This window comes from Varroa destructor, unplaced genomic scaffold, assembly GCF_002443255.2.
Source record: "Varroa destructor unplaced genomic scaffold, Vdes_3.0 BEIS01000006.1, whole genome shotgun sequence".
Classification (NCBI taxonomy): Eukaryota; Metazoa; Arthropoda; class Arachnida; order Mesostigmata; family Varroidae; genus Varroa; species Varroa destructor.
In genome coordinates, this window is record NW_019211459.1 from 21425078 (window position 1) to 21436814 (window position 11737).

At 42.2% G+C, this 11737-nt stretch overlaps 1 protein-coding gene and 1 long non-coding RNA gene across 3 annotated transcripts; one reads left to right on the forward strand and one right to left on the reverse strand.

Moving 5' to 3' along the window:
• Window positions 1-696: 696 nt before the first annotated feature.
• Window positions 697-4461, reverse strand: LOC147754985 (uncharacterized). Its single transcript, XM_086992651.1, has 3 exons — window positions 4343-4461; window positions 1416-1640; window positions 697-961 (listed from the first exon to the last, which is right to left on the reverse strand). Exons 2-3 carry the CDS (start codon window positions 1529-1531, stop codon window positions 697-699), a joined length of 381 nt encoding a protein of 126 aa, XP_086848777.1. The 5' UTR covers window positions 1532-1640; window positions 4343-4461.
• LOC147754986 (uncharacterized) lies at window positions 828-4982 on the forward strand. Of its 2 annotated transcripts, none has more exons than XR_015330038.1 (2): window positions 828-969; window positions 4444-4982. It is a non-coding gene; the product is annotated as an uncharacterized LOC147754986 (long non-coding RNA). The 2 variants fall into 2 exon arrangements; XR_015330039.1 differs by having other exon boundaries at window positions 829-969; window positions 4440-4982.
• The last annotated feature ends 6755 nt before the right edge of the window (window positions 4983-11737 follow it).

Here is an 11737-nt window from a genome sequence, read left to right on the forward strand (position 1 = left end):
GAAAAATGCCACTTTCGAATATTATATACAATATACAGGCTAAAACTACCCTATTACTGCTTATTACCCTATTAGTAAAGGAGATAATACACTGCCATCGGATGTGACACTTGGTTAAATATCTGCATAGTATGTACAGAGTATTGAATGTTCTCGCTAATGATAAATTTTCACAAATGAGTAACGTACAATGTCGCTAGATCGATCGTATAAGCTCGCCTTTGTTCTACGTACAGATAAAACTGAAAACTGATTCATTACGTGCACGCAGTGTTCCTGCTTATCTTATGCATGTATATTTGCGTATAGCAAGTATCGTATGTACATCGACTAGAGGGGACGTGATAGCGGTAATCTTACATGATCTTTTGACGCCTTCAAAAGTGATCTCTACACATGCATTTCGTATGTCTCTCGTGCTCAGAGTTTTTATCGTATGAGCTTCGCACAATACTGTCCATATGCACAAATAACACCCCAGATGATCTGTGTTCATCGTCGTTGTACTAATAGCATTTCTATTACTGGATTTTCTATGGTTGGCGTTTCCAAAGTCGACTCCCAATAGCATCTCAATGTCAACTGAACAGGTCTGGTGATACGATAATGTCCGAAGGGAGTGTTTTATTTTTGCTTGTAAAAAATGTTGCCTATCTTGATCCAACACCAGTTCTTGAGATGGGTGTATCGTTAACGCTAAAAAAAATGGATGCAACTACTGATGAGAACTGATAATGCTCCGCTAACGGCTGCAAGTGACTTCGTGCAGACAGCTGAAGATCGCGATTTCCTCCGTCTCGACCACTGGAAGTCATCGGCGAGGGTTCGCAACTGCAGACCAATCATACGCCACTTATATATATCTTCTTGAAGTCTTTTGCAGGGGCAAGCCGCGTGATCACCCGAACCTAGACGATCTTCACTTCGATCGGATCGGCAAGAGCATAACCACTCGGTACATCTGCAAAGGTAGAATAGACTCGCAAGTTAAGAAAAAAATGAAAATCCAAAACACGATTTAAGAGATTGCGTTTACTAAAAAACACTTCGTGTTGAGTGGAATCAAAACGATTTCAAACATATTATGAGTCGAATGGTTACGTTGGGTCACAGCCCATTCTTATGGAGTTTGTGTCCAACGTTGCGATGAAATAACAATGTGTTTAATAAAACTCAAACTCGAATGAGGGCATTATCAAGCCTTATTAGCAACTTGATTTCTAATGGACACAGTTTTATTAGTACGGTAACACACAATAAAGCAAAGTACATTTTAACATCAGAACGAGTACAGTCTAACCGCTCTCTAATTATCTGGCTAAGAGATATTCGCCTTCAAATAACCCGCGCATATTTAAAAAAAGTCAGCTCTACGAACAAACTATACTTTACGTCAACGACAAATTAAAACTGACCTATTCAGATCGTTCCAGGGCGTCTCGCCTTGTTGATTTGGTAGCTCGGCCTGTGGCGATGAGTTCATCATAACGCAAAGTTTTGAACGGGCGAACGGCTGACTGGGCACGCACATAATATCCTGACGGCCAAAACCACGTTATACCACCAGCAAGATCGAAGTGATTTTTTCCGTCGGAGTAGATAGGAAGGACGCACTAATTAATATATGCGTTCCTACCTCACTTAACAGTAATAATAAGGAAAACGTTTCGTAAGCACTTAAAAACCACAAACTTTTGCTGTTTGTTCAATGCCTTTCTTTTTTCACTTGAAATAGTTCTTTCACTAAATTTTTCGCTATGTTGCCACTACCAATATAATAATAGATCGATTAAGCGTTTCGCGCGCGGTCACTATCTGACGTGTTAGTTATCTCACAACTCGTTGTACCCCGTTGTTTATGACTACATCTACTGAAGATACGGATGAACACCTGAACCTTATAAAGGCGGCCCGTTCTCACCCGATGGGTGATCTCTCCTATAGCCGGGGCTGACCCTCTCCACTTACAGGCGCTCAAGATAAGCGCCGCCCCCCAAAGTCTCAACTCCGAGAGAAAACGTGACACAACAACAACAGGACAATAACAGACAAAACAACAAGGAACAGATGCACACGTAAATCGACGAACAGTTCGGGCAGTCATATCCGAACCGGATAGCGGTACCGATTCGGAACTACCATTCTGCCACCCAATAAGCGACCTATCTGGCGGAACTAAATTTGCCCTAACATGACAGAACAAGACAGGACTTTTCGCCGAATACTGCCAACCAACCTAGGTACCGTCGTGCTTCGCTAGGAAATCCGACCTAGAGCTTTTTGTACCTCAAACCAATTCTGACGACCAATCTGAAATGTGGGAATAATAGTTTTTTCAACAAAATTCCATCTGATGAGTCCGTATGGCAAAAAGTATTCTTAAGTAGGGTACCGGTTGCAAACAAGATTTACCTTCTACGTAACCACAGATGAATGGCAGCCGATGTTTGATAGGAATAGAATATAGCTGATAAAATACTCGTTCTTAAAAAAAGGACGTTTATCTTGATTTCAACGTATATTATATGCTGAGTCAATTTCATTACAGTTAACAACAGGGATAGATCGTTGCCAGTTATATAAAATACGTAGTCTCTGCACGTATCGTGTGATGCTGTCTGTCAAGTCAAGTACGGCCTTTTGCGAATCCTGTTTGCAAAGCGCCATCTTATCTTAATAATTTAGATTACTAGGCGCCCACACATATCGTTGGAACATCGTGAGTGTGGCTGTAAGCTTTCCCGCCATGCCATGTTAACTGGATAATTATCTTTTACGCATTTTAAGACAAAGTATGAAACATCCACAGTGAATCAAACAGCAAATCCTGTGTTGATCTTTTCTCCGAATCGCATATCGCTGGGTTTAAACATTAAGCTCAACTGTCATGAACGTATTGCAGCGTCAGCCCTTTAAGCCCAACAAAAGCCTAGCCCCATGACCGGTTCCATGGACTCTTGAGGGACAGTAACGGTTCGTACATTGAAATAATGGTTTCACGAAATGCGTATCAATGCATGTTTCCGAGCGCATAAAAAGAAAGCAGACGGCTTTCATCAAATCTGACCTCGTTTAATTGCAAGCGAAGGGTTGTTATCCAGAATTTCTGCCATGGGCCTGGCGCTGTTCTATGCAAGATAATTCGGTCCTTTTCCCGGTGCGTGGTTCTGCTTGTGTCGAACGCTCAAACAGTTGATCTCTTTGAGGTCAAAATTGTTTTCTCACATAGTTCGACATTCTTTCAGCTACACATTAGTGATTAATATGAAATGTATAAGGATCTCAAGTCAGTTGCCAGAAGCGCAGGTCTCTCTTTAACATGTGAATCATTAGGAATTTTTTGGTCGATCCTCGACCTGGAGTGCGCCACTATTTTGTCTCTGGGGGGTACTTTGCTTGGTTATTACGGAGGTCGTGAGATGATTACCTTGAACCACATTCGTTCAGATATTCTTCGGATCTAACTATGGACAATTCGGTGCCCAACGTTGCTTCTGGCAATGCAGCCTTTATATATACGTTGTTGTATATGTGCAGCTTCTAGGTAGGGAACATTTCTCCAGTCTAACAAGTAACATAGCATTGTAACCTCCTGTTATCGCGATTGCCTATTAAACTTGAAGACACGTGGCAGGTTAGGTTCCAAACCGGAAAAGGACACATTCAGTTTCGGGCGCGTAGCCAACGGCCTGAAGGAACGCTTCATCCAGACGTAAAGCTAAAAACGTTTACTTCCTGTATTTTCTTGTTAGGACAGACGACGATATTAATAAACCCATTTAAAAGCAATTACTATTGGGAACTTAGGTTAGCACGATCATATAATTTTTTTTGTCCTGTCTTCAAATCGAGTTAGCCACAGTTAAAATGATCACAATCTGCTGGGTAAAAAAGAATTCGTGTACAAGACTGGGTCAGTTTGTATACGCTAACTAGGTTAGACACGGCGACGCTCTGATTCCTAGTTCCCGACGCTACTGCCTAGTTTGTTGCACGACCATCCCGTTAGATACTTTAATGCTGTGAAGATCGCGTTCAGTTGGAGTAGCTGAATACATAACGTTCTGTAGACTTACGTAGTACACATCTTTGAGTAGATACGCTATTTAGCAGACCGATAGTACTAGAGGCACGAGAGATATCCGAACCTATTATATAATCAAAAAAATATAAATGTTGTACGTTATACGATCAGTCACACATGTTTTACAACTAGAAATCGACTAGTATTTCTACTTGTGAGAGTGGCATACAATTCATAGGCAAGATACGTGTCCTACGAACGCATAAATATCGAAATGCGAAATACGTACATGCTTGAAACTGCAAATCTTTGGCTTACTTTTTGCTGATAGTTAGTTCGTGCGTTTCTTCAGGGGGTAGATGATCTACCCCGCGTCTATCATCCCTTACGAACTAACTTGTGGCCGATGCTGTAGACAGATTCCGACGAACCGCACGAAAAAGAAGACTTCGATCGGAAGAAACCAACTACTCCCGGCGATTTCGGCCTGCCGCTCAGCTACGAGCGTTTTCATTTTGTGTAAAATCGCTATCAAACAAGTTAGGACAAGTACTGACCCGTCAGCCATCGGTTGAGAGGTGAACTGTCGCCCCGTTCATTCAGTCTACACACCGAAAGTTGCAAGTGTTTTCATCACCGTATGAAATTGGCTTGTTGACTAAACAAGTGATTCAGGTAATAGCCAATATGATCCACGGCCTAGGTTCGAGTGTATTACGGAAATGCTTTCATTAAACAGAACTGTCACAATCAGACAGATAGAGCTATTTTCAATTTGAAGCCCATTTATTAAATCGTATATAATTGTATGCTACCTAAAGCAATACTTCACGCAGCTGAAGGAAAATAGAACTATTTTTTTTTCCTGGCAACAATAACGGCTAGGAAGCAATGTTGCAGATCTTTGTCAACAGAACCGAATAAAGAGAACACTGTGCGAATATGTTAGAGAACTGGATCTTTCTATGTTTTTTTTGTAAGTAATAGTGGACGAAATAGTACTTGCGTCGTTTGCCTAATTCCTACCTCACTGCATACACCCTTACTTGATCTACGGACGTTTCTAAGGTACGCTGGTTCCTTCAACCAGCTGGTGCGAGATTTATTATGCTCTAGTAGAAACCCTTCTCTTTATCACAAGTTGATGATTATAAGCGTTTCGTGAGAGATAAAGTAATCGGTACGATACGCACCCACACGATCTTAAACAAAGAGTAAAGCTTTCCGGCATAATCTCGTAAGGCGCATTTTTGCGGGAAAACACTAAGAAGTGAACGAGAAACATACTATAGATTTTTTTTTTACGTATACATGAATTCCCACGAATCCAACAATACAAACGAACTCTGCGCGTCGTACTTCCAGAATGCTAGCTCTAACGGCTCTCAAAGGATGGATACGCCAACAGTGATGATCGCTTGCCGTGGTAATCTTCAATCTGCCGAATATCTTCGCGTAAAGACTGTTTGATCTCGTTTAAGTGCATTGGGTACACTGTGGAGCGGGTCTCCTGTGACCCGGTGCACAGCTATGCCGATTACTCTCCTAACTTCAAACCTGAAATGGGCTTTCGTAATAAATATCAGCTCTGAATACATTCTGTGCAATTGTGTTTATAAAAAAATCATTAGCGTAGTATTATTTACTGGGTTACAGCAGCGGTAGAACGGTGTGTAAGCCGTACGCTACCATTTGATCAAGCTTCATTGTGCCCTCTATACGTTGGTTCTTTATAGGATTTTTGCTTGCTCCACACGTGCTCACTTCATGTAGGGTCATGCTCACTTCATGTAAGAAACATTCTATCGTTACGTTGTTCTTATTTAGAATTTTCTTAGAATCTTAATTTAGAATTTTTGTCCTGTTCTTCACAAGGCGACATGTTCACCATGCCGCCTAGACGGCATACTAAGCGATCACCGAACGTTGTGTTGGGACCTAACTTTCTTATTTTTAACCTAGTTGTTCTACTGTTTGTTAGGTCGAAGCCTACTTGTACCAAGATCTATTACTGTAACAGCACCTGAATAAAGGGCGGCGCAAGCTTCAGGAGAGTTGGTCCCGTGAATGTTTTGTCTTGTGTCGCATTACCTATAACAAGTCCTGTTAACATTGCCTATTAAAAAGGAACCACAATCGTAACTTCACCTTATACTATTGTTTCAAACCTGTTTTTCGTGAGTGCGACCTCAACGGAGGTCGTGCGCCGTTTCACAATAGCCTAACAGTAACGGATGACAGATATTCCTAGTTGCAGACCAGCGGTAACACGGATGGCCAAGTATACGCACTTAGTTCCACCGAAGGACATCACTGCTTCGTTGTGCAGGCCGATTTCAATCGGACAAATCTGACCGCTCACGGAAATATTGTATCTATTGACACCAACATAATCAGTAGTCCGTCATAGATAAGTCTGATCGGTCAACTATGCCTAATAGCGTCAATTTTCAGGACATCGAGAAGCGGCACTCTCATAAATATCTTAGGTTATTGTTAGTTCCTGTTTATTTTACCGGCGGCGTTGTCCGCGTATGGACGCTAGGGGTGTTGTCCCTGCAATTTTTTTACTGTGGCCGTTGTCTGGAGCTGTCTGCTTCCACTGCAGCAGCTCTTCTGCCGATATTGGTATCGCCGATGACCTCATAACCTCGTTCGGCAGGTGTTGTTTCTGCTTAGCTTTGCTCGCCTTCGTCTGGTCTCCTCATAGGCAGCATCGACGGAGTAAAATCTCCTTTTCCGCCGTCAAATCGCCAGTGGCCGCCCTGGTGTCTTTCTTAATCGCAGCTCTGGTACCAAGCTACTCTTTGACGACTGAAGATCGGCGTCGATGGCCGCCGGCTGTCGCTGCTACATCGGTCAGAACAGCGTCCCTGTCTATCTACCGACTATGGGACCAAGCTAAACGTCAGCCGGGTACGAAGCACAGCAGCTCGGTAGGGCGGAAGCTTTGGAGCGACAAGCGACGTATCGAAGTATCCGACGAAGAAAACGGCAGATCTCTAAGCTTTCCTGGCCCCGTTCAGTTGTCGATGAATAATGGCGGCAGCCAGTTGGTTCCTCCGTCTGACCTTGTCGCGTAAAGGAGGCGGAGTCGACCGAGCAAATAAGATGGAATTTACACCAATACATCCATATCAACAGTTCAAAGCAAGATAAAATAAATAAAAAGAATATAGGCAGATATGGTTATACAATACGACGTCTTTAGCTGTAGCTGAGTAGTAGGTGCGCCTGAGAGGTAGCCTGAGTAGTAGGCTGAGTAGTAGTAGAAATGCGTAGGTGTTCTATTCGTCAAGGGAAACATCCCATGCGCGGTGCAGCTAAATGGGAAAAATTTACATATACCGAATTGGTTGCATTGAACTGGATTAAAGACCAACTCAATTTTAACTTTTTCCGCCTCGAGTGATTGGTGTAGTGGGTACCGATGAAAAAACGTCTTAGGCCTCGTCTGAGGCGATTTTTCGGACATGTATTCTGTGAGGTGATTCACTTCGGAGCTTTACCTATGCAGGCAGCGTTGAAGTATTAGTATGCAACTTATCGGCTGGCTGTCAGCAGTCACAAATATTATCTACATATTATAATTAGCATACTAAATACGCAGTTTAATGCCATAGTAGAAAAAATTGACCGTCTTACCTCCGGTTGCTTTGCCAACCTAAGATCTAAAACCTTCGCCAATTTTGTTCGCACTATTAAGATGAATGTCCTGTAATAAGCGGTAGGCGTAAGTAATTGAGGGTCCGAACTCGAGTACAGCAGTCCGATGTCAGAGCAGGCGACTCTAGTAATAATTACAGGCAAAAAAAGGTAGATGGTTTTGATGACTTTTCACTTAGGCTACATGCGGCATTTAATTTAGGAGTGGTGACGCAGCGGCTCCCCCCACTCCCGACCTATCATCAGTGTATGTGTGTGTACGTACGTGTATCAAATCGGTGATTTCGAAAACTCATTTATTAATTAACTCACGCTAATTCTATGCATACAAATTCAGCTTTAAGTATAATAATTTGTCTAAAAAGCGACTGTAATCCGAAGAGATAGCAGCCATGCGATCTGAGCCAGTGTCCAGAGCTAACAAACAGCCTTAAACCTTTTAGCCTCTTGTATGGCTTTGGTTAGGGTGTATAATTTAGATAGATATCTATAATAACACCGACAGGCTAATTGCATGAAAAGTCCAGTTAACTCTATCCTCATTTTGCGCAAAAAGGGCAATGTTATCGCCTGCTCAATGTTGTGTTGATAGGGGCACACTCGAACACGACCATGGTACGTTGTACGCTGTTTCATATAAAGCAATGGAAAGTGTGGACTAAATATTGAAACAATAATTTAAAAAGGAGGTTCCGTTCTCCATGTCGGTAAAAATTGATCCAAGCAGATACGAGGTATCCTTGCTTGGCAGGAGCTGAATCGTTGGGAGTCGGATATGACAATATAGCGTTACTTAAAGGCAGCAAACGATATCTGATATCGTATTAGCACAGCTATAATTGATATGATACAGATATTCGTTGATTAAAGTATGTCGATAGGTTCGAGGTTAGTGGAAGAGTTTGTTCGAGCATACGACCAAATAAAGTACGGGGCCGGTTAGAGAAAAGTGTGATGCTGCAACAGTGTAGACCTCTATGTCCTGCAGGCCTAGACAGAATAGACCTGCGATACCTTATCTCGACCAGCACCGTTGGAAGCATAGTACCGTTAGATTACTGTATACATTCCGACAAATGTTGATACGGATTACCTCAATTTGACGAGTACACCCGTCGGAAACCACTGTCCATACGAACACACAATAAACGTGTATATATATAAAGAACGTAAAAAGTTTATTAAAGTTCCTGCAATTTTAGCATAGTTGATTTGTAGTGTCTCGTTTATCCGACATTGATTACGATACAGTCATCCAGTGAATATGTATCATTCACTATATGGTGTCTGTTTTTTCTGTCGCCGTTCGTTACAGCTGGATGGCATAAATTCGAATATAAAGCGCGCTCATAGATCAACTATGTCGGAACTACTCGTACCGTCAAATAAATACAATGTTGCAAAAATAGATCAGCTCGCTGCCGAATAACCAGGGCAGACTTAGTGCCAGCAGTTGCTGTTATAGTAGGTCTGCGCAGGGGCATTTTGCATGCAGTCGGGCTGGGTGGTTAAGGTGAAGAGTTTAAAGGCTCTGAGTGCAAGCATTGGCCGTAGCAATTACTAAAAGGATGGCTGTTGAGGCCGCGATACGCACAACATGCAGAACAGGAGTGAAGTTGGCCCGCGCCTTCGTCGTCGACTAATTGAATTACGACGATGAAGTGGTGCGACGCTTAAACGAAGCGCGCACGCCAGCTGAGCCCCGACAAAGCAGTCGAGATTTTTCAGGGAGTTGTAACCCACCACTAACTACAACCTGACCTTTATTTAAACTAACGTGATAACATGGGCATGTGCTGTATTTGAGTTGTTTACTATTATACGTAACGGATGTAGGCATCGATAGCATCCGGGCAAAATATGTGTGGCGTCAGATGTTTAGCTTAGGGAGACAGCTTACTAACTTAGCTAAGTTAGATATCGAAAGTTATGGAATTATTAATTAATAGTAGGTAGTTTATCGTAGGTAAATGGTATGATTATTGTTTTGAACAACTAGCGTATAATTATCGACATAAGCACCGTGGGATGTTTGTGGGCTATGTTATCGATAAATTTGATTTATCTAATATAGCCGGACAATGGGCGACAGACAGGCACGAAACGACTAGCGAAGGGATTACATCTAATTGTGGGCGTTGAGAAGTCGATTTGCCGTCGTCGAAGCATCTAGCAGAACTAACCGGCCTTAAAATGCGGTTCTTTCAATTTGGCGTATCCTATGACTAGTGGTATTAGGCTTTCTTGGCGCACATTTTGAATTCTGGTCGTTGTGTAGTTGATTCGAAACCACCCATAATGTAACGGGTAATGGGCGGTCTACAGAGCATCCAAGTGGGTTGGCCCTTGAAGGGCAAACTAAGGGGGTGAATACTAGCCTCATAGCTCGTGCTACCGTCATTGAAATGAATCGTGCATAGTACTATAAAGCAAGGGAAATCTAAGATGCGACGACGTTACAGGCTAGAAGTTTGCGAACATTTCCGCGAGCGAATTCAAACCATTAAATAGACAGACACTCTTTAAAGTTTAACTTACGTACAGTATCTTTGTTGTAAGCCTTAACTGTATACTTGATTCGTGCACGTGTCGTGCTCAAAACAACATGAAACTCTAGGTCGATCATTTGCTACGTTCGAACATCATAGTGTGCACATATGCACGTTTATTTAACATGCAACACCATAATTACACGGTTACCGTCGAGTGGGCATGCTAGTCTACCCACTGAGTAACTTTTCCATCTCAATGTCGTATTAAATAGAGTCTTCCTTCATTTACTCGGTGCTGGTCCAATGCTTCTGGAGTTGTTGAACGAGACAAGGAACATTTATCTCAGAACTGCTCAGCCTGTCTTGTTCGACTCGTTCTCGGTATAGTCATCCGTGACAGCAGAGTTTCCAACCAAAAACAGGAACAGCACGAAGAGTAGGCGCTAAGATTCTATTTTTATCGCCACACATCATAAGGGGAGAAAAAACATCTATTCGAATACGGAAAGGCGGATATCGTGTCAAGGATTTGGAAAAGACTACGAAAGGCCAGGCGGTTCTGTGACTGTATCAGAACGGACGTGTAAACCTGTGTATGCCATATATCGCTGATGTTGGGGAGTCAGCAATCGAAAACGATAGCCCTTTTCAGGGGCTAAAGCCCTCTAGGAACTTTTTAGCAGAGGGGTAATGGTCGATTGATGTGCTGAATCAGGGTGCTGGCCGCGATACTTTTGGATAATGCGTGAAAAATACATTACTTTATGCTCTTTGAGTAGCCAAAGGCAGTTTCCCACGCTGCTCTTTAGCGAAGTTTTTCAATAAGAGTTATAGGCTAACGTGTGATAATGTAAACTAATAATTCAATGCAATATCTACACGAACCTTATCGTAACAAGGCTGTTTTCCGTACTGCCGCCGATGAACATCTGAAAGCGTCTATGTAGAACAGGAGTCTGTCTCCTCTTTGATACTGATATGTTAAAGCTTATTCGAAATAGAATCCCAGAAAAACGCATTCCGTGTTTTGATGGCCAGGTGCTTGCTGATAAATTTGCCCCGAGCCCTTTGAACAAAGTGATTAATGTAACAGTATGACAACAGAGTCTTTAATGGCACCATGATTACAACTGAAAGGGATCTCTTTCTTTCAGTTTACCATATGCAAATAATTTAAGCTTTTTTCATATATGCTAACCACTTAGTGCTATTTATATAATACTCCAGTAATAGTTTAGCATCCCTGCGCCATAACTACGTCATAATTTATATCCATAGGAGAACGCCTTGGCTGGCAAAACATTCTTGTTGTATGCGAAGCCCCCCCCTACGAAGCTCGAGAACAGACCCGACAAATCGCGAAACACAGACCGCAGAAACTTTTAGATGGCTTTTTTTTTGCTGTTTCTAAATATCGGTCGAAATCCTAAGCGACGCGTAATATATATCAAGAATCGTCGAAAGGCCCTTAATTTGATGCTGTTATAAAGTCAATATTGCAATACAATATAAGGGAATGGTTAGAATTAAAAATAAACCACTCGGGGAAAACATA